Source organism: Globicephala melas, chromosome 4 (genome assembly GCF_963455315.2).
Source record: "Globicephala melas chromosome 4, mGloMel1.2, whole genome shotgun sequence".
NCBI lineage: Eukaryota > Metazoa > Chordata > Mammalia > Artiodactyla > Delphinidae > Globicephala > Globicephala melas.
The window spans coordinates 123004595-123028796 of NC_083317.1; the positions used below are offsets into that span (position 1 = coordinate 123004595).

General features: G+C 36.5%; 2 protein-coding genes across 3 annotated transcripts in view; both read left to right on the forward strand.

The window, feature by feature from the left end:
• ATR (ATR serine/threonine kinase) overlaps nt 1–11034 on the forward strand; it is a 103107-nt gene extending 92073 nt beyond the window's left edge. The window contains exons 42-47 of the mRNA XM_030873306.2: nt 535–685; nt 3324–3480; nt 3595–3748; nt 4982–5133; nt 9334–9439; nt 10673–11034. Of these exons, the coding sequence (XP_030729166.1) occupies nt 535–685; nt 3324–3480; nt 3595–3748; nt 4982–5133; nt 9334–9439; nt 10673–10846 (894 nt within the window). The 3' untranslated portion in view covers nt 10847–11034. The remainder of the gene's footprint in view (nt 1–534; nt 686–3323; nt 3481–3594; nt 3749–4981; nt 5134–9333; nt 9440–10672) is intronic.
• A 1157-nt stretch (nt 11035–12191) lies between these two features.
• The window catches only part of XRN1 (5'-3' exoribonuclease 1), a 100795-nt gene continuing 88784 nt past the window's right edge, over nt 12192–24202 (forward strand). For both annotated transcript variants that reach the window (XM_030873309.3, XM_030873310.3), the window contains exons 1-3: nt 12192–12354; nt 19908–20140; nt 23633–23730. In XM_030873309.3, coding sequence (XP_030729169.1) covers nt 12280–12354; nt 19908–20140; nt 23633–23730 — 406 coding nt within the window. In that variant the 5' untranslated portion in view covers nt 12192–12279. The remainder of the gene's footprint in view (nt 12355–19907; nt 20141–23632; nt 23731–24202) is intronic.

Consider the following 24202-nt stretch of genomic DNA (forward strand, 5'->3'; position numbering starts at 1 on the left):
TAAAGAGTATTTTGTCATTGTTAAATATATAACCATAACATTTTTGAACCCAGTATTGTTGTCACATTAGTACTGAATAATTAAAAGATGTACTTACCCAAGGCATTTTTTTTTTTTTTTTTTTTTTTTTTTTTTGCTGTACGCGGGCCTCTCACTGTTGTGGCCTCTTCCATTGCGGGGCACAGGCTCCGGACGCGCAGGCTCAGCAGCCATGGCTCACGGGCCCAGCCGCTCCGCGGCATGTGGGATCTTCCCAGACCGGGGCACAAACCCGTGTCCCCTGCCTCAGCAGGCGGACTCTCAACCACTGTGCCACCAAGGAAGCCCCCAAGGCATTTTTAATGATTTGGAAATAAATTAAGGATATTGTCCCAGTAGTTTCCTGCTCTACCTTTCTGAAGAATTATTCATCTATACTACATAATAAGCTTTTATGGACATTATTTTGCTATGAAATGAGCAATCTTTAGATAGGTTTGATATAACATTTAGAAATTTTTAACTTTTAATTTTATGTGTGTTTTTTTTTTATAGTGCTTAAGAAAAGATGCTGAGTCTCGTAGAAGAGAACTTCATATTAGAACATATGCAGTTATTCCACTGAATGATGAATGTGGGATTATTGAATGGGTTAACAACACTGCTGGCTTGAGACCTATTCTGACCAAACTGTATAAGGAAAAGGGTACTAAAATTAATTCTTACAATATAAGTATGTAATATGGGTATAATAGCTGCTAACATATAATATAGGTATAATGGTTATTATCATTGTACATTTTGGGGGTATAAGCCATAGTAAAATTTCTTGGTACTATTGATACATACAGAAGTAGTTAAGTGATTTCTTCTTTCCTTCCTTGCGTTTTAATTCTTTCTCTATCTTTATCCCAAAAGAATTTGAGGTAGCTTACAAAAATGTATATGAAAATGTGTTTTTCTAGGAGTTACTGGTTAGCAATTCTGAAACTACTTTTGTGTAAACTAGACTTCAGCAAATAAATAAATACATTGTGGCTAATGAGAGCTAGTTTTTCATATTAGAGAAAGAAAAAGAAAGGGAAAGCTAGAATGAAACCGAAAGTGTTAGATTAGAGTTAGAGTCTCCCACTGGCCAAACCTGGGATAACTTGAGCACCAAAATAAATAATAATAGTATTAGATTATAACCCATGGAATGAAATAGACAGGAGTCCACACTTATGTAAACAAATACTTGAATTAATAAATAAATAAGTAGGAAGGTAGGAACAAGTTCTTCCTTAGAGTAGAATTACAATGAATTAATGTAGAAGAGATGATGAAAACAGAAAATTGCCAATTAGTAAATATCACAGTAATAATTGTTGCAGACAGTGATTAGCAATGACTGCTGAAATTCGTTGGCAAAAGTATGATGGAAAATAGGTTATTTGCAGAGTCTCAAAGTATCTCTCCACCAGATACTTACTAATTACAAAGGGGAAAAAGTAGTAACTTTACAATGAAGAAACAAAAATATAACAGGTCAGAACTCCTTAAAAATTTCATGGTAATGGAAGACAAAAACAGAAATTTCCCAGATTCGAGGACATTAAGGAGACATGACAACTGAATGCAGTCAGGGATCCTGAATTGGATCCTGACCCAGAAAAAGGGTGATAGTGGGACAGTTGAATAAAGTCTGAAAGTTAGTTAATAATACTATGAAAAAATAATTTCTTGGTTTAGGTAATTGTATTCTGTTATGAAAGAGATGAACACTGACAAAATCTGGGTGATGAATATATGGGAAATCTGTATATTTTTTGCAATTTTTTGTAAGACTAAAATTATTTCAAAATAAAAAGTGTTAAAAATGTTTATGATAAAAAAATGTTTATGATGCAATACATTAAAAACAAATATATCAAGTTACTAGAGTAAAGTAAAAAATATTAGTTCCCTAGGACTGCCATAACACATTACCACAAACTGTTCACAAACAACAGAAATTTACTCTCTCACAGTTGTGGAGACAAGGAGTCTAAAATCACTGTGTCAGTAGGGCCACAATATCTCTCAAGGCCAAAGGGGAGAATCCTTTCTATGCCTTTCTGTAAGTTTCTGGTGTTGCCAGCAATCTTTGACATTCCTTGGCTGTAGATGCTTCACTCCATTCTCTGCCTCTGTCATCAGACAGCATTCTCCCTAAGTCTGTATGTCCCTGTTTTCTCTTATAAAAATATCAGTCATACTATTTTAAGGGCTCACCGTAATGACCTCGTCTTAACCTGATTACATGGGCAAAGACCTTATTTTCAAATAAGGTCACATTCACAGGTACAAGGGTTATTTTTTTGATGGATACAATCAACCCATAGCATTAAGTAATATTGATAAATTACTATATTATGGGTATTATGCTAAGTATTTTGTATATATCAATTTTTTATTATTGTTAACAAGCCTAATTATCACTATTTTTGGACAGTGAAGTAACTTAATCCAAGTTACTAATATGTTGTAGAGCTGAAGTTCAAGCACACTTGAATCTGATTTCAAGGAACTTGCTATTGACTATTTTATTTAAAGATGAAATATTATATAAGTGTTAGTTATTGCTATTGGATTTTTAAAAAAATATATATTTTTTCCATCCTATCATGAACATAGTTGAACTGTGCAACATTTGAGGCTAAAAATCTCTAATCTCAAAACTTGTCTATGGAAATTTTAGCTGAACCTTGGGTCCAAAAAGCACCAAACAAAGGTGGGCCTAAAAGGCACTTTATAGACTGGAGTCATGTCAACCATATAATATGAACTCACAAATACATCAGAAGGAAAATTTCTTCTGCTTCCACTTATGATTTGAATTGTACAAGATTAGTTTTAAAATCACGTATCCTGTGAATCTTATAGGCTAGCCTTCACACAGAGTAAATTATTTCAGAGCACCATTGTAGGTTTCTTAGTAATGATTCAGTGTGGACCCATACTGCCTGCTGATTAACAGAGAGATCACTGTAAATTTAGTGAGGGCTGTAGCATTTTTACATGCAGGGGCACTATTCACATTGGATTTATTCTGAGTGGTATCTTCTGGTATGTGTGGTCTTACTTGGCACTGATTATCATCAACAAGAGGCCTCACTCTAGATGAGTATTAAGTGAAGATAATGTGTTTATTATTTTCATATAGTATCAGAAGAAAGTTTACCTATGCATAATTGAAATGTTTCCATTTATTCTTGCTTTTGAATAAAAGTAGATATTTCCTGTCCTATTTTCACCAAAAAAAAATACATTGCCCCTTTTCTCATTTGGCTTGTGTGATTAATGGAAATCACTCTACCTTGCAGGAGTTTATATGACAGGGAAGGAACTTCGCCAGTGTATGCTACCAAAATCGGCAGCTTTGTCTGAAAAACTCAAAGTATTCCAAGAATTTCTCCTGCCCAGGCATCCTCCTGTTTTTCATGAGTGGTTTCTGAGAACATTCCCTGATCCTACATCATGGTAAGTTACCAAAAATATAATACATTGTTATGGTTAGATTTTTTAAAAAATATTTTAGATGTATGTGGCCCCATATGATACAAGGATACTTGATAGGCATTGTGTTTCCTTTAGGTACAGCAGCAGATCAGCATACTGCCGTTCCACTGCCGTTATGTCAATGGTTGGTTATATCCTGGGCCTTGGAGACCGTCATGGTGAAAACATTCTCTTTGATTCTTTGACTGGTGAATGTGTACATGTGGATTTCAACTGTCTCTTCAATAAGGTATATGATATGACTTACTGTAGTTAATTGTATGTTTTCTCCTAATTTCCTTTCCACAACAACTGTTCTTCCTAGACATACCTGTTAGTAGCAGCTGTAGTCACAGTTGAGTCACATTGAGAGTTTGTTGACTGGTTTTGATCAGTGGATCCCATAGCCCTCAGTAAAGCAACTTAGGTTGGAGAGAACTCAGAAGAGTCATATAGGAAAACTAGCACTGAACTTGAAGTCCAAAAGCATAGATCCAAGTTCTGACTTATTGGTTCTTGGTTATATGAACATGGGGTGTTTATATAATATATGAACAGTTCATTTTACTGAGACTTAGTTTTAGAGAGACAGAGTAGTTTAATGTGATTGCTTCCAAACCTGGCAGCAGCATCTAAGAATTTTTTTTTTTTTTAATGCAGGTACCTAGGAAACATCACAGGAAATTCAGATTGTGTAGGTCCAGCTGGGGTCTGGGAATAAATTGAGGTCATTCAGCTCTCCTTAAGGACCCCCTCCAGTTTTCCAATGTCATGATCCTGAAAGGCAGACTAATTATTAAACCCATTTTTTCCTTCATCCTTAGTTCTCTATGGGTTGCCATCTGCTGTCACAGGAAACCAAGAAAGGTCACAGACCCAACTGAAAACAAATCAAAGATAAACCACTGGTATAGGGGATTCATACAAGAGAGGAATTTAGGGAAACTGATTGGAGGGATGAAAAAGCCCTAGGAAAGGCAGATGTTAGAGAATGGAAGAAAATAAATGAACTGGACTTCATTATATTACATGTTACATTTCTTGTCTCAGGGATTGTGAGCATCTAACACTTGGCTATTTTTTTTCCCGTCCTGTTTTAAAGTGAAAGTCTTAAAGAAAAGAAGAAAATTATGAGAGTATTTTGTTTGTACTTTATACTATTCAAGAAGGATATTAAGGGAGTTAATATAAGGCTAAATATTGAATGCATAAATATTGCTCTATAATTCTCTATAATTACTTTAGTAATTCAGTGAAAGATGAATCCATCCATCCTCTAGATCTTACCCAAGGAGTTGTGTTTCAGCTCCTCAAAAGCAAAGGTAGAGTCATATGGCTCCTTCAGGATGTAGGCCTCTAACATAAGTTGCACATACAAATATTTTGAGGGTATGTTTGCTCTCTCCTAAAAGCTTTTAATTTTTTGCATAAAGATTTTTAAATTCCAGCATCTTTACTTTTTAATAAAATGCATTGTTTTAAGGGAGAAACCTTTGAGGTCCCAGAAATTGTTCCATTTCGCATGACTCATAATATGGTTAATGGAATGGGTCCTATGGGAACAGAAGGTCTTTTTCGAAGAGCTTGTGAAGTTACAATGAGGCTGATGCGAGATCAGAGAGAACCTTTAATGAGGTAATCATCTATATTTTGTAAACAGTAGTAACTTTGAATGTGATTATTGGTTTCTAAGTTGTTTTCTTTATATAGAGCTACTTTATACTGGTTGAAGTAGATGTTTTTGGGGGTATTTTTGGGGTTTTTTTTTTTCTTTTTTTCGGTATGTGGGCCTCTCACTGTTGTGGCCTCTCCCGTGGCGGAGCACAGGCTCCGGACGCGCAAGGCTCAACGGCCATGGCTCACGGGCCCAGCCGCTCCGCGGCATGTGGGATCTTCCCGGACCGGGGCACGAACCCTTGTCCCCTGCATCGGCAGGCGGACTCTCAACACACTGCGCCACCAGGGAAGCCCTGAAGTAGATGTTTTTTAATAATAGCTTTTATTAAGATATATTTTACATAACATAAAATTTAGTCTTTTTTTTTTTCTTAATTTATTTTTGGCTGCATTGGGTTTTCATTGCTGCTTTCTCTAGTTACGGCAAGCGGGGGCTACTCTTCCTTGCAGTGCGTGGGCTTCTCATTGTAGTGGCTTCTCTTTGTTGTGGAGCACAGGCTCTAGGCACACGGGCTTCAGTAATTGTAGCATGCAGGCTCAGTAGTTGTGGCTCGCAGGCTCTAGAGCACAGGCTCAGTAGTTGTGGTGCACGGGCTAAGTTGCTCCATGGCATGTGGGATCTTCCCAGACCAGGGCTCAAACCCGTGTCCCCTGCATTGGCAGGCGGATTCTTAACCACTACATTACCAGGGAAGTCCAAAATTTGGTCTTTTAATATACATACTACGGTGGTTTTAGTATATTCACAAGATTGTGTGACCATCGCTGCTATCTAATTATGAAACATTTTCATCACCTACAAAAGAAATTAGCAGTCACTCCCTAACTCTACTCCTCACCATCTCCTAGCAACCACGAATCTTTCTGTCTCTATAGATTTGCCTATTCTGGATATTTCATATATAAGTAGAATTATACAACATTTGGCCTTTAGTGTCTGTCTTCTTTCAGTAGCATGATGTTTTTAAGGTTTATCTATGCTCTAGCATGTATCAGTACTTCATTCTCTTTTATTGTTAAATAATATTCTATTATATAGATATACCACCTTTTGTTTATCCATTCATCAATTAATGGACATTTGGGATTGTTTTGGCTATTGTGAATAGTGTAGCTGTGAACATCTGCGTACAGGTTTTATGTGGATATATGTTTTCAGTTCTCTTGGTTATACCTATGAGTAGGATTCTGGATATGTTAACTCTAAGCTTAACATTTTGAGGAACTTTCAAACTGTTTTCCAAAGCAGATGTAATATGTTATAGTCCCACTAGCAATGTCTAAGTGTTCCAATTTCTCCACATCCTTACCAAAACTTGTTATTGTCTATCTATATTATTTTATCCATCTTGCTGGGTATGAAATTGTATCTAATTGTGTTTTAATTTGCATTTCCCTAATGACCAGTTATGTTGAGCATCTTTACATGTTTATTGGTCACTCGCATAACTTCTTTGGACGGATGTCTATTTAAATCCTTTGCCCGTTTTTTTTAATTGGATTATTTGTTTTTTTAACATCTTTATTGGAGTATAATTGCTTTACAATGGTGTGTTAGTTTCTGCTGTATAACAAATTGAATCAGCTATACATATACATTTATCCCCATTTCTCCTTCCTCTGGCGTCTCCCTCCGACCCTCCCTATCCCACCCCTCTAGGTGGACACAAAGCACCAAGCTGATCTCCCTGTGCTATGCAGCTGCTTCCCACTAGCTATCTATTTTACATTTGGTAGTGTATATATGTCCATGCCACGCTCTCACTTCATCCCAGATTACCCTCCCCCCTCCCCATATCCTCAAGCCCATTCTCTACATCTGCATCTTTATTCCTGTCCTGTCCCTAGTTTCTTCAGAACATTTTTTTTTAGATTCCATATATATGTGTTAGCATACGATATTTGTTTTTCCCTTCCTGACTTACTTCACTCTGTATGACAGTCTCTACCATCTACCTCACTGCAAATAACTCAATTTTGTTTCTTTTTATGCCTGAGTAATATTCCATTGTATATATGTGCCACATCTTCTTTATCCATTCATCTGTCGATGGACACTTAGGTTGCTTCCATGTCCTGGCTATTGTAAATACTGCTGGAATGAACATTATGGTACATGACTCTTTTTGAATTATGGTTTTCTCAGGGTATATGCCCAGTAGTGGTATTGCTGGGTTGTATGGTAGTTCTATTTTCAGTTTTATAAGGAACCTCCATACTGTTCTCCATAGTGGCTGTAGCAATTCACATTCTCACCAGCAGTGCAAGAGGGTTCCCTTTTCTCCACACCCTCTCCAGCATTCATTGTTTCTAGATTTTTTGATGATGGCCATTCTGACTGGTGTTAGATGATATCTCATTGTAGTTTTAATTTGAATTTCTCTAATGATTAATGATGTTGAGCATTCTTTCATATGTTTGTTGGCAATCTGTATATCTTCTTTGGAGAAATGTCTATTTAGGTCTTCTGCCCATTTTTGGATTGGGTTGTTCGTTTTTTTGTTATTGAGCTGCATGAGCTGCTTGTAAATTTTGGAGATTAATCCTTGACCAGTTGCTTCGTTTGCAAATATTTTCTCCCATTCTGAGGGTTGTCTTTTGGTCTTGTTTATGGTTTCCTTTGCTGTGCAAAAGCTTTTAAGTTTCATTAGATCCCATTTGTTTATTTTTGTTTTTATTTCCATTTCTCTAGGAGGTGGGTCAGAAAGGATCTTGCTGTGATTTATGTCATAGAGTGTTCTGCCTATGTTTTCCTCTAAGAGTTTGATAGTGTCTGGCCTTACATTTAGGTCTTTAACCCATTTTGAGTTTATTTTTGTGTATGGTGTTAGGGACTGTTCTAATTTTGTTCTTTTACATGTAGCTGTCCAGTTTTCCCAGCACCACTTATTGAAGAGGCTGTCTTTTTTCCATTGTATATTCTTGCCTCCTTTATCAAAAATAAGGTGACCATATATGCGTGGGTTATCTCTGGGCTTTCTACCCTGTTCCATTGATCTGTATTTCTGTTTTTGCCAGCACCATTTTTGAAGAGATTATTTTTCTCTATTTAATTGTCTTGACATTTCTGTTGAAAATCAATTGACCATACATGTAAGGGTGTATTTCTAGATACTCAGTTTTATTCCATTGATCTGTATGTCTAACCTTATGCCAATAGCACATTTTCCTGATTACTATAGCTTTGTAGTATGTTTTGAAGTCAGGAAGTGTGAATCCTCTGACTTTTTTTTTCTTTTTCAAGACTATTTGACTGTTATGAGTCTCTTGCATTTCCATATGCATTTTAAGATCATCTTGCCAATTTCTGCAAAGGCCAGCCTGGATTTTGATAGGAATGGCATTGAATCTGTAAATCAATTTAGGGAGTATTGCCATCTTAAGTCTTTTGATCCATGAACATAGGATATCTTTCCATTTATTTAAGTCTTCTTCAATTTCTTTCAACGTTTTATAATTTTTCGTTTGTAAATCTTGTATTTAACTTTAAAATGTGTTCCTAAGTATTTCTAAATGGAATTTTTTTCTTAATTTCATGTTTCGATTGTTCATTGCTAGTGTATAGAAATATAACTAAATTTTTATATTGATCTTGTATCCTGCAACCTTAATGAACTCATTTGTTAGTTGTCATAGTTATTTTTGCAGATACCTTAAGATTTTCTCTCTACAACAACAGGTCACCTGTAGATAGGGATAGTTTTACTTTTTCTAATCTAATCTCAGTGCCTTTTCTTTTTCTTGCCTAATTGCCCTAGCTAGATCAATGTCAGATATCCATGGTGAGACATCTACATCCTTGTCTTGTTCCTAATCTTAGGGGTGAAGAAGCCAGTCTTTTACCATTAAATATGATGTTAGCTGTGGGAAGTAGTTTTTCGAAAGGACATTTAAAGCTCACTTATTCACTTTTTTATTTAAAACCTGTCTACCAGGCATTATGGTAGAATACATTGGATAGTTAGACGTAGGCAAAGCAAGTTCTCTGAAGGAGGAAGCATAGCATTTTCTGAAACGGTAGTAATGTGTTTTGTAAGAGTATTACCATTAGTTTCTCATCCTTCAGTAGTTATCCTTCACCTAAGTGTTGACTTTAATGAGAGTTCTTTTTACAAAGATAACATTGTATTATTACCATAATGTTTGTTTCCAATTTAGTGTCTTAAAGACTTTTCTACATGATCCTCTTGTGGAATGGAGTAAACCAGTGAAAGGGCATTCCAAAGCACCACTGAATGAAACAGGGGAAGTTGTCAACGAAAAGGTTAGTAGCAGGTGTAGCTTGATACGAACTGATATTGTATATCTCTACAAATGGGAACTAATTCTAAATACTGTCAGTAACTGACCATTGAATAGTCTGAAATTTAGTTCTCTATCTAGTATGACAATGCCATAAGTTTTCTTTATTGTCATTACTAATGTTAACATTCTTATCATTAGTATAGTAAAAACAGAGTTCAACACATGCTTGTTTAACCATAAACAAATCACAGTTATGATACAGAGTGGGAAAAACTTGAACACAAATTGCCTGAATTTATAGAGCAGCAGGTCTCAGCTTCAATATGTAGAACTCTTTACTAACATAGTAGTCCCTTGCCCCTTGATTTCCATGGGGGATAGGTTCCAGGACCCCCCTGTGGATACGAAAATCCTGGAATGCTCAACTCCCGTATATAAGACGCTGTAGGATTTGTATATAACCTGTGTATATCGTCCCATATACTTTAAGTCATCTCTAGATTACTTATAATACCTAGTACAATGTAAATACCATGTAAATAGTTGCAAATACAGTGTAAATGCTATGTAAATAGTTGCTGGTGCATGGCAAGTTGAAGTTTTCCTTTTTGGAACTTTATGGAATTTTTTTCCCCTGAATATTTTCAGTCCGTGGTTGGTTGAATCATTGGCTGCAGAGAGCTGACTATATTAGCCGAATCCTCAAATTTTCCAGATAGTTATTTTAAATAAGTTAGAATAGATTTGAGGATTGTTTTTCTAATTACATCATTCTCACTTTTGCATTCTGATATGCTTTCTTGATTGAGAAAAATATGTAGAATTCCAAGTAGCTCACTTAGAACTCCCATTTGCATATAACATAATCTAAACATTAGGCATTAGAGTATTGTTGCTGTTATTAGAATACTAATATTCAAATGTTTAAGTCCTAAACACTTTTCAGAGTAGATTTTTTTATACTATTATTTTTCTAGACTCCTAACATGGAAGAGATTCCCTTGTATTTCAGAGTCCTGAAAAATGTCCAGTTGATGTTAGATCAACATTGCAAGCCTCGAGATCAGTATCTCAAGTTATTGTATTTGTTTCATTGCTTCTCTCCTTTGTCTGCATTTGCTCTTACAAACGGGGTAATGATCAGTAAAATGGCATTAATATTTGTTAGATAAAAGAAAGGCAGTAATTCCAAATTATAAACATCTATATGTCATTGGGTCCTTAGTCCTTATGATTTTCAATTTCTTTTTAGGCCAAAACCCATGTTCTTGACATTGAGCAGAGACTACAAGGTGTAATCAAGACCCGAAATAGAGTGACAGGACTGCCGTTATCTATTGAAGGACATGTGCATTACCTTATACAAGAAGCAACTGATGAAAACTTGCTATGCCAGATGTACCTTGGTTGGACCCCATATATGTGAAATGGAGTTACTTCAAAGAATATGTTAATAATCTAAAATTAATGCACTTGGATCATTAATCTGTGGTTGTATCTATTCAGTTCCAAAGTACAACTTATGTTTATGTTCTCACAGTAACTGATATTTCTCCCTGATTGTTAACAATATTTAAAATAATATATGTTGTTAAATAAACTGCTTTCTTAACATATACTGTGTATAACTGGAGAAATGGAATATCATGTTCTTATGCTCTTACAAAGATGTATTTGCGAGAAACAAGCCAGCCTAATTTCATTTTACAACTTTCGTTGATTTTAAGTACTAACATAAGGATTCATTTGAACAAAAAATCATATTGAATAAATACTGTAGACAAAGCACGGATCCCCTTCCCTCTGGGAACTTTCTAGTAAGAGAGATGTAAACATAAATAGCACATCATTAAGTTCACTTAGTAATACTCTTTTTGTATTTGTTGAAAATGTGATAGGGAAAAAAAATTAGCCAATTAACATGAATATGAAAACTATATAAACATTCTGTAATTTTAAAGATGCTGCCATACTAAGTGTACCAGAATGCAGAATCCAGTGGTTGGGGGAAACAGCATTACTTAAAATTTCATGAGGTTTTATAATCTAAAAAATTTTAACGTTAAATTTGGGGGTACATTTTATTGCAGAAGATTTAAAATAATTCCAAAGCAAAGAGGTTATTACATACAAATAAATGAAAACATAATCTTTTTGTAACAGATAATTTCACTTAAGTTTACCTTACAAAATTCTGCCTTTTTGTACAGTTGAAGTGTGATGGGGGAAAATATAATAACCCAAGAGGTATAAATGTGAAAACTAAACGTATACTTTCCTATCGAAGGCCTAATGTTAAGAGTTAAGGAGGAAGCTGGGTGGAGGGGAGTTAGGAAATCATTTTACGCAAATAATTTGGAAAAGAACGTTTTTAAGAGAAATTTTTGTTGTATCCTGAAAGAAAAAATTTCCGCTCACAAAACAAACTAAACCAAATAAATCATCAGACCTTTCCAAATCTGTGTTGAAAAACAGAGATTAGTAATCCCATAAAACGGAAGCAGCCAGGACTCTTCCAGTCGTCTCGTGAGGTTTTCACCCCCTTCCAAATCCACTTAACAGCGCTCAGGTCTGTCAACTGACATTTTCAGAACTGAATTTCACACACGCGTTCAAAAACGCCTGGCGCTCTTAAATGTAACCAGGCAGCTCCGCGGCAGCGAGTTCGGGCCGCGGCTAGAGCCCCGCCCCGGAGATGCAGTCTCGAAGCCGGCCGCTCTAGGCCCGGCGGCCGCTCTCTATGGTTGGCCGGGCAGTGTGTTGTCATCTGCGGAGCGACGGCCGGAGGCGGCAGCGTAGGCCCCGGCGGGGCGTTTGGTTTCGATTTGGCCCTGACTTAAGTTAGTACTGACGGTCGAAATGGGAGTCCCTAAGTTTTATCGATGGATCTCGGAGCGGTATCCCTGCCTCAGCGAAGTGGTGAAGGAGCATCAGGTGGGTAAGCAAGGGGTCAGAGGCCCAGAAGGCGGAGGACCCGGGGCTCGGCGGCCCTTTCTCCACCCTGGGACCGGGGGTCTCCGCCGCCTCCTTCTTGCTCGTCGTCAGCTGGCTGAGTGGCGAAGGGAGGGGAGCAGAACGTTTGAGGACACCCTGGTGATCTGAGTGGGGGCGAAGACGCAAGTCGCTCTCCTGTGGGCAGAGCGGCGGGGATGCGGCTGTTCTGACAGCTTCTGCCCGGGCCGGGCCTGCCGCGACTTCGCAATCAAGTCCCGGGGAGGAGCGCTTTCGGGGGTGCTTCCCTTTCCTCCCCAGGGAGCTGCAGGTTTCGTTTTTCTTTTTGGAGGTGGGATGGTTGTCCTCCTAGGACCTTCCCCCAATCCCCAGCCAGAGCAACAGGCCTACGTACAAACAATAATATCGGCCAACGCAGTTGAATCCCCTTGTTTACTTTCCCGTATCTAGAGCTGCATCCCGCCCTACCCCCAACGCGTAGACTTTTTGACGTGGCTGATGGTTCATATTTATGATACAGTTCGTAACTCTTTTTCTATTACCCCAAGGACCGTACCAATCCCCTGTTCCAAAAGAAATAAAAATACATTTGGACGGGGCCGGGGCAGTTATTTGGAAGCTTCACTGTGTGAATGTGTGTGTGTGTGAAAGAGAGAAGGGAGAGAGAGGGAGGAAGGATATGAGGGAGGAAGGAGACGTGGGGTGAACGGAGAGAGAAACAGATTGTTAGAGCACTAATACTAGGAATAGTAATATTCGGTATATAATGACCTCAGGGCAACGTTTATGTGCAGACTTCAGAAATGTAGTTTAGGTATTAGAACTGCGGAAAAAAATAGTAAGCAGTCGTCTATTAGGTAAACTGGACTTTGGGTCTAGTGTTTGTCACATTTAATATTTTACAGAAAAAAAGTCATTTTTGTCTCCGAATGGAGGCGTGGGTTCAAATCCCACTTCTGACACACACACACACTCCCACACACACACACACAAAGTCATTTTTGAAATTTGTACAGCTAATTGAGTTAGTTGAGATGGATAGCATTGTATTAACATGGAGGGAAATAATACAGTGAACACCATCATGCTGTCTGTTAAATTATGGTTTATTATTTTTAAAAAGTACTGTAAGCATGAAGATGGGGTTAAACTTCTGGAAAGGATTCTTTGTTGTTGGATTCCAGTCAGGTTTGGTATATGAGGAAAAGCTTACCAAAAATTCCAGAATGGTGGTTTGTCTTTAATTTATTTGAAGCATGGGTTGAATTAGATTTAGGGAAACATTTCTTTCCAGAGAAGAGGATAAAAATGGTGACAACTAACTTAGGCATTTCCTGGATCCTTCACTCAAATATTTGAGTACCTGCCATGCATCAGGCAGTTTATCTCTAAATTGAAAAATTCAGACTAACTTGACAATGCACAATCTGTTCAGTAATCTTTTTACTCTCTACTCTTTGGCACAGAATTTGGTTTGGTGTAAGGATCTTGGATTTTCTCCATCTTGAGGAATTTTGTTACTGAACAAAAATAATGGCTTTAAGGCAATTTTATGACACGAACACTAACAATAGGTTTAAAACTTGGTTCATCAAAGTGATGTCTTTCAAAAAGAAATCACCAGCTACTCTCTCAAGCAGTACTTAAAACATGGTAGTTCCTAAGTCACAGCAGTTCAAAAGCTAGTCCTTGGGGAAAGGGACTGGATGGAGGGGTGGGTTCTGGGAAGATGGTGGCAGTGGTGACATAGCATAGTTTTTGGTTTCTCTGAATCCTCATTTGAAAACAGAAAGAGAAACTAGATAGCTAAATTTAAAATCCATAGAACAATTACAACAAAACCATATGACAGGATCCCCATGAACCCCAAGATACAATTTGGTGGGGACAGACTACCGATAGCCTCTAGACCCAGTTGGTGTTGGCATGTGTGCAAGAGGAAGAAGGAGAAATGGGGCAACATCTGATGAACCTGAGAGCAGAACTCCAGAATATTCACTAAGACTCTACAAGCCTATTAGATAGCAGTAGCTGTAACTGGGGGGTTTTAAAGGGCAGGAGCAGTCTAACTCCTGTGAACCCACAAAACTGACTTGGCAAGGTACCATTCTAAGGTAGAGCCCACCCTAAGGAGAAAGTGCTGGGAGTGAAATAAAATTTTATCAGGAAGGAGACAAGAGAGATAAGAAGGTCAAGATAAAAGTGAGGGAGGGTTACAGAGTCAAGAAATCTTAGAAAACAAACCAGGCAAGCCACCATATTTTTTAATACTACCCCAAAATAGCAGAAGAGGGAGCTTTGTAAAGTTAAAGCTTTCCTGAACCCCTTCTCATTGCAAAAGTTCAGGAAAATTAAGTTTACATAAAAATGAATGATAGAAAAGTGTCAAGGTCAAATAGTATACAAAGTTATTATGGGGGAAAAGGGGAACAAAATAATATTCATACAGACAGTAAAAGCTTGCAATAAAAACATGCACACATAACAGACCAAAACTACAACCTACTATTTCAGAATGAGCTAAAGGCACTAAGAAAATAAGACATGAAAAAACAACATATATCAATTACAAAAACTCAGGAATAAGGTGACAGAACCTAAAGAAAATTAGACATAAATGGCAAAATCACGTCAGAAGTGAAGCCTAAAGTAGTAGCAAGGCAAAAACAAATGATGTCATAAGAAAAAAATAGAAGGTGGAAATAAGAGAAAATTTTAGAAGATAAAAAGGTTCAAAGCAATATAACAGAACAAATACTAAAACTATAATTAAAGAAACCTTTCCTGAAATTAAAAAAAAAAAATTGAAGCCATGTTGAAAGAATATACCATGTACCCAAGAATATTGACTCAGATGACCAACATCAAGACATGTTCTAGTTAAATTCATGGACTTTAAAGAAAAAGAGAAAAAAGCTTTTGTTACCTACAAGAAAGGAACATATGACTTGTAAGGGAAAGAAAATCAGGTTCCCATCATAGTTTTTCACAGTAGTGCTTTATGCCAGAAAAAAATGGAGTAACATAAAGATACTCAACTGACTTTTTTTTTTAATTTAATTTATTTATTTATTATTTTTGCCTGTGTTGGGCCTTCGTTTCTGTATGAGGGCTTTCTCTAGTTGTGGCGAGCAGGGGCCACTCTTCATCACGGTGCGCGGGCCTCTCACTGTCGCGGCCTCTCTTGTTGCAGAGCACAGGCTCCAGACGCGCAGGCTCAGTAGTTGTGGCTCACGGTCCCAGTTGCTTCGTGGCATGTGGGATCTTCCCAGACCAGGGCTTCCCAGACCAGTACCGTGTCCCCTGCATTGGCAGGCAGATTCTCAACCACTGCACCACCAGGGAAACCCTCAACTGACTTTTAAGTATAAACGATAAGCTGGTCAAATGATCATTGTAGGAGAAGTCAGGCAATATTGTTCCTTTGAGCACTTTCTTGAGGAATCTGCTAGAGAATGAGCTTCAGACAATCAAAAGGACTGGGGAAATATCAACATAAATACCAGTGGTGAACATTAAATATAATTTCCTGTAGAACAAAATCAAAATAAGAGTGAAGAGAGAGTTTAGTGTATGATGGCTATGTGTTCTGACAATGTTTAGATAGCACAACTATAAAATAAATGGGAGTAAGAGAGAATGGGGAAAAATTATGCAAAAAAAATTATATTACCATTAATCATATTAGTGGTAATATTAATATTGTTTTTCTGAAACTCGTGTGTGTGATATGATAAATACCTAATTAAAGTGTATTTTATTTTATTTATTTATTTATTTTTTTTTGCGGTACGCGGGCCTCTCACTGTTGTGGCCTCTCCTGTTGCGGAGCACAGGCTCCGGACGCGCAGACTCAGCGGCCATGGCTCACGGGCCCAGCCGCTCCGTGGCATGTGAGATCTTCCCAGACCGGGTCACGAACCCGTGTCCCCTGCATCGGCAGGCGGACTCTCAACTACTGCGCCACCAGGGAAGCCCCACAGTTCCCAATTTTGAAAACCTTTCCTGTACCACTGGGTAACCAAGAGGCAGAATGATCCCCTTTATAAAAGTATTACAATTAATAAAAAAAGAAGTGATAGAATATCACCATTTTGCAACCTCAAATAAGTTAATAGAAATAGGCATTAAGCACCAATGGCTGGTAATATTAGAAAAAAGAAAGAAAGGTGACACAAACAAATAGTAGAGCTTAACTCTATTCCTATTTTAGAGAATTCTTGACATGGATAGTATATACAAGACTTATATTGGTGTTTGAATGTGTACACACCTAGAACTATTTTTGATGCCTAGTTCAAGTGGTCCAGTAGTTTGGTAGAAGTATATTATGACTATAAAATTATAGTTATTTCATAAATCTGTATTGAATATAAAAATTATGTACCATAGGATCCAAAAATACGGAGATATATAATACTTTGTGCAGTCTTATGTTACTGTTAGCATATTTCTTGTTCAGTGAAGGCTTGGGAGTGTAAGGAGTTAAGTAAATAAGTAAATAGGGAGAAAGAAAGGAAGGAAAGGAAGGAAAGGAGAGGGAGGAGGGATGAAACCAAGCAAAACATTATTTTTTAAAAAAAGCACTTTCCTTAAAGTTGAGGACAATAGACTAGACCAGAATGTGGAAATTACAGAAAGATTATAAAATACCAAACAAACAAGAAACAAAGCCTAATACAGAAAATCCAAGGGGAAGTTGCACGTCTACTATATGCTTACTCAATGTCCTAGGTTACTGGAGGTAGATGGGGGGAAAGAATTAAACCCTCTGACCAATAACATTTACTATTCTAAGAAACCACAAATTGCCCATACACTATGGTCCAGTTTCTATGCAGATACATATGTAGATAAATATTTTCAATAAGTGGGATAATAATTTACCTACTGTTTTATAAACTACTTTTGTCACTTGACCATATGTATTATGTACATTATCCCATGCCAAATATGAATCTATATTATAATTTGTAATTGCTTTGTAGTATTCCCTTGTGTGGATGTACCATTATCAATTTTCTTTATTATTAGGCATTGTTTTCATTTTTTTATCTTTTCTTTTTCTTAACTTTTTATTTTATATTGGAGTATAGTTGATTAACAATGTTGTGTTAGTTTCAGGTGTACAGCAAAGTGATTCAGTTACACATATATTGACACGTATCCTTTTTCAAATTCTTTTCCCATTTGTTACATAATATAATTTTTTATCTTTTCCGAACAGTACTGCCATGAATAATCTTGTACTTAGGTCTTTGTGCACATTTCTGATTATTTCTCAGGATAAATTTCCAATAGTAGAAGTCCTGGGTCACAGATGTGCACATACACACACACACACACACAAAAGATGTGCACACCTCAAATTTTGATATATATTTTCATATTAGTTACACCAGTTTATATTCCCATCCCAGACTATTGGGTATATGTCTATGCCACCTCTCTCCCTTTTAGCCCTGTGATTTTCCTCTAATATAAAATGGGGAATCGAAATATCTCTCTTTTAAGATTGTTACCATAATTAAGTGAGAGAATGAATGTAAGTGTTTAGCCCAATGTTTGGCACCTAATAAGCTAATAAATGCCAGCTCTTGCTTTTAATAACATGAAATATGCATTTCTCCAAATCCTTACCAATAATGGGTAACATCCATCTTTCTAATCTTTGCTAACATGATGGGGAAAATGATGTATCATTTTAATTAGAAATTTGGGAATGTTGAACATTTTTTTCATATCATTTAGACTTTTGTGTTTCTTCTTTTGAATTGCTTTGCATTTTCCATACTTACTTTTAACATATGCTCTTTTTCTTACTTGATATTTGAGGGTTGTTCTGTACATTAGGAATGTTGACTTGGTCCTAATTTGCAAGTATTTTCCTGCATTTTATCATTTTCAGTTGGGCTTGTTTATGGCACTATTTTTTCCCTACAAGATTTTAAAAATACATTTTTAGGTAGCCAACTCCATCATTTGTTTGATTTATGATTTCTAACTTTCCCACAGAAAATTGCCAAAATATTTGTATATAATTGTTTTACTTACATATCTCACATTAAAATTTCTAATCCTTCTGGAATTTATTTTGTTATAAGGTGAAATACAGTTTTGTTTCCAAATAGTTACCTAGGTGCCCCATCCCTTTCTTTCACTGATTTGAAATGTCTCTTATATACTAAATTTCTGTGTACATTTGGACTACTTCTAAACTATTTGGTTCAATTAAACTGTCTATTTTATAATTAAAAATATCATATAGGGCAGGTTTTCCTTCATTACGCTCCCTTTAATATGCTCTCTTACATGTTTATTCTCCTAAGGAAACTTTGTAATCATTTTGTAAAGTACCCCCACCCCCTCAAAAAAAAAATCACATTGAGATTTTGATTGAGGTTTTTAGATTTCTTGAAACAAACAGTAAATCTTGAATGTACATTTAAAACCTCATGATCACAGTTGTCATTTCATTCGAGTCTAATACTCACTAAGGGCATTTAAATTTTTTTTACTTAGTCCAATCCTATGTAAATAGGTGTTTTATAAATGTATTTTAATGGTGTTCATTGATTCAAAGACCAAAACTTTTTACTCCTAAAACTCAAAGGCATGTTATTTTCTCAATAACAGGAAAATGTATTGTTACCTATACATATGGTAAAATTTGAATAATTGTTTCAGAGATAGTTTTCATTAAGTTTATACAGAAATGCCCATTATGTTTTTATGTTTGAAAATTCAAAATACTTTTCTTCAATTAGTATGTAAGGCAGACTACTCTCAGATCCCTTAATTACACTAGATATTAAGTTGTGCCCATTTTAGTTCCTTGTTAGTTTATATTTGTTTCAGTAGTGTTCCCATTACTTGTTCACAGACATTTAAATAGAGGAAACGTCAATCAGAGTCAGAACCATGAAGGCCTTTCTATAAAAGTACATGCCTGTTAGCCAAAGTCTAGAAACTATTTAATCCACCTATAAAAAACAAATCAGTTTTCAAAGTTTCCTAAATTTCTTGACATAATCTAAGCTTTTTAAGTTAATATAACCAAATTAAGGATTCTGTTTCAGTGAAACCAGATATACAATAAGGCTTTAAATCACTTGTAAAACCTTTTAATGACCATGTACAAATAGCCTTTTGATATAAATGGGCATTATGTTACTCATTTATAGAGGAAATTGAGGCTTTGAGGAGTTAATGTCAAATTGTAGGAAGAAAGGAAACTAATATTTTGAGTACCAAATCAACCAAGAGCTTTATTTGGTGTTTTCTCAGGTTATCTTATTTTAAATAAGTAGATAATTTCCTGACAGTAAATGTGATCAAGCTTTTGGTGCATAATGTAACCACATAATATGTCTCTGTCTTACTTATTCCTCCTGTTTACTTTCTTTATTCAACTGTGATTGTTTACTCAGTTTTTATATAATAAGAATAAGCCCCTGTATCCTGCTTTTGATCAGATGTCTAGGTATCTGTGTTGATTATAATAATGATCTTGATCATTTTTCTTTGTTTTTTAGATTCCTGAATTTGATAACTTATACCTGGATATGAATGGTATTATACATCAATGTTCCCATCCTAATGATGATGATGTTCACTTCAGAATTTCAGATGATAAAATCTTTACTGATATTTTTCACTACTTGGAGGTGTTATTTCGCATTATTAAACCTAGGAAAGTGTTCTTCATGGCCGTTGACGGTGTGGCTCCTCGAGCAAAGATGAACCAGCAGCGTGGGAGGCGTTTTAGGTAAAACATTTATGGTTTATTTTCGAATACTATTTAGATTAATAAAATATATTACTTCAAAGGTAATTGACTAACACAGTGCATCTCCCATTCACGTTTCTTTTCTGCTTAAATTTCCCCCCAGAAGTGGGAGTATCTCAGACTTACAATGTCATGTTTTATCAATCAAGTAAATGAATTAGGAATTCAAATGAGGTGTCATTTCTCAACGTATATGTTGTATAAAGTTACTCTGTTGTTCTCTGCCACAAATTTTTCAGACTTCCTAAAACTTGGTAATTTGGAAATGGTAGTAGTAGAGAAAGTTCCTAGAGTATTTCGTCCTGAGCTGTGGAACTGCAGAGTGAACTGAGAGATTGTTCTAATGAGACTATCACTGACATTTAATTGGGCTAGATGCTGACCCTGCTTGAACATGGGTCCCCACTGGGTAGAAAGGCAAGTTAGATTAGAAGGGGATGGATAGAGTATGAGAAGAGAACTGAGTTAGGACACTCGAGATATTATCAGCCCAGTGTATGACTTGGGTAGTAGAAGCAAAAGGTTGAAAAGGAGTTGTATACAGAGAGGATTTTAAAGTCAAAATCCTGGACCTGTGGAATATTTCTGAATAACAGTGAAAACATGCAGTGTCCTTGTTATGAGTAACAGGAGTAAAGTTAAGAGGGTTGTTGGAACTGAAGGAAAGAAACCCTGAGTCTAGTGAGTTTGATAGGTCATTAGCCTAATAGATCCTTTCCTTTCATCACAATGGCAGGTAAAGAAGTAGAAAGGGCACCTATGAATCAGATGTGGAAATCATCAAGGAAGGTGGGAGAGTACCTTGGAGAAGGCTAGCAGTGAGAATGGGTAGAGGATGGTAAACTCTACTAATTTAAATATCAAAAGAGAAAAGATACTGAAGATATTGGAACTGTGAAATCCTTGAAGACAAGGGCCATCTCTTACTAAAATTTAGATTCTCAAGTACCACCCAAGACTTACTTAATCTGAACCTCTAAAAACTAGGCCCTGGAAACTATGTTTACCAGATTCCCCTGGTATTTGTTAAACTAGTTATGGGGTGCTGCTGGGCTAGATAATCTAGTGTTGAGAAAGGGTTATATAAGCCCACTGTATCAATCAGTTGCAGGTAATAGAAATTTAACTATTCTGAGCAGAAAGAAATATAATACAGAGAATTGGGTGCTTATAAAAATCATTGTAAAAGCCAAAAGGTTGTGCATTTAGGTTAGCCTTTAAGAATGACTTCCAGAACAACACCATAGAACTCACCCACTGATGGCATCACTACTGCAACATTCAGGAAGGTGAGGAGTTCAGAGGCCCTGACCAGAACAGGTAGTTCTAGGAATTTATTCCTTTAGCTCTGATCCAGAGATTAAGAAGCTAAGTCATATCCAGAAGCCTAGCTGCAGGGAAGCCTGAGAGTTTAATTTTTTTATAGCTTTCTTCCAACCTCTCCAGTATCAGAAGACAGACTAGGAGAGAGGAATGGGCGTCGAGGGCCAGCTGACCCTAACCACCACAAGCATTCGCTCAGTACTGTGGCGGCATCGAGTGTGCCATGTTTCCTCCAAATCCCCCAGTCAGCTTTTCCTCATTCTCCATGACGACTGTTTTCTTCGCTCATAATCTTTAATCCTCATCACTTCGCATCTCTGCCATCTTTTAAATCTGCTGCCATCTGTCTTTCATCCCCACCGTGCCACTGAAACTTCCTTACAAGATTATTAATAGACTCCTTAAAGGGGCTAAATCTAGAGAATAATTCTGTCTTTATATTACTTCATTTATCTCTGGTATTTAGCAGTGTTGACCATTATTTCTTTCTTGAACTTCCTTCCCATGACCTTCAGGTAACTATACTCTATGACCGGGGATGGAACCTGGGCCCCGGCAGTGGAAGTGCCAAGCTCTAACCACTGTACTCCAGGGAATTCTTTCTGACTGTACCTTCTTAATCTCCTTGTTATATTCTCTTCCTCTGCTTTGTCTCAAATATTGATGTTTCTTAAGATTCCGTCCTGGGTCCTAAGATATCTTATCCGATGACTTTAAGTACTGAATCTGTACTGATGACTCCCAAACTTATCTTTCTGGTGGATATCTCTTTCCAGAGCTTGTATACATCCAAATGCCTGCTAAATGCCTCCTCTGGATACCATAGATACATTTCAGGCTTAATATATTCAGAACTGAACTCATCTTTGCCTCAAACCTGCCTTCCTTCTGTGTTTCTGTGAATAACATCATGTAAATAACTGCTCAACTCCAAAGTCCAAGAGTAATTGGACTTCTCTCTCTTCCTTATTCCTCACATCTAAGTCATATCTACTTACTTCTTTTCATCTTTACTGCTACTGTCAGCCTAGGCCACCATAATCTTCTACCTAGATTACTTTAATAGTTTTGCCTTGCCCCTGTCCCAAACATTCTCTATATTGCAGCTACATTAGACATTATGGCTGTTTAATTTCTATCTCCCCACTAGAGTGTAAATTCCGAGAAGAGGAATCATTTCTTTTTTGTTGTATCCCAAGAACTTGTCACATAGTAACATTGAATAATCATTTCTTCAGTCAAAGAAGGAAGCGGAGAAAAGAGGAAAGAATGGCTTCCATTGGAGTGATTACAAATGAGTTGATATCTTCAGAGTCTTTGTTATATTGAAGAGGTTGGTAAGAGAGAGAGGTTAAATACGAAGAAGAGTTTGTTTATCGCAGAAATAGAATTCCACAGGGCACAGTAGATAGAGCTAATAACAAGGCTGTAGAAAATGTACATAAAGCAGGACTTCCTAACTTGTATGCCATGTGGCATATTTGTGTGCCACACATGGGTAACTGGAGAAGCCAGATTGGAATTGGGATGCCAGTATTCAAACCTGTGTCTATCGGACTCTAAAAATCATGTTCTTCTTAGTAAATCCTGTTGCCTCAAAAATGAGATCATTTTGGCTACTGATGTCATTAATGTTATTAGGCTTTCGCTTTAGATGTTTTCATAAGGAAACCCAAAGATATACATTACAATTTTATAATTATTTTTATATAATATTCTTAGAGATCATTTTAATGATGTACTTATTTGATATTATTAAATGTAGTGTGTATAATGAATGTTTATGCTATACTTTTGAAATTATTTCTAGAACTAATATGCTGTATATTTGTGATTAGAAAAGAATTACTTTATAATAAGTATTTGTAACATTCTTTGTCAGTTTTATACTGTTATAATGTAATATAATAATATAATATATATACTTCTATAGTCCCTAGCTGAAAAACTCAGTTCTTTAAATGAAAAGAAACAATTCTGAGGCTCATCTTTATTGATTATAGACATTTCAAAACTTATATGTTTTGAACTTAAAATTGATGAATTAGTATTTTAGTTACAAAAACTTCTAAATAACCGTTTACTTTATGTAGAGATCTCTATTTTTTCCAGAAAGTTGAGCACTTCTTTTCCCCCTTAACATTTAAGGTCAGCAAAGGAGGCAGAAGACAAAATTAAAAAGGCAATAGAAAAAGGAGAAACTCTTCCTACAGAGGCCAGATTTGATTCCAACTGCATTACACCAGGTAAATTCACTGAGAGAAAAATTCTGGCAGATTTAAAATGTAAATGTAAATTTATTTCTCTTTTCTAACCTCTATTTATTTTGTCCTTAGGATTCTATTTGCTGTATTTTCCCAGTTATGTCTCTTCATGAGATGGTTTGGTCACCTTGGTCATAAATACCCCTATGGAGACCCACTGTAGGGATTTACCAATGCTGATAAGGGCACCTATGGACAGGACTCTCCCAGATGCACAAAATTCCTGACCTAGAAGGAACTTACAAGATCAGTCCTACTCCTGCCATTTATTTGTATGAAAGCTGACTCAATGAGGTTGCGGTTCACCCAAGTTCATAGAGCTAGCTTGTATTCAGGAGAAGAAACCCACTTTCCTCATCTAGAGTGCTTACTCTTCTTCTCAGAGGCTGTTAAGATTTCTGTGACTTTAAGGAAGAATTAATTTATCAGTATTATAAGTTTAATCTTATATGCA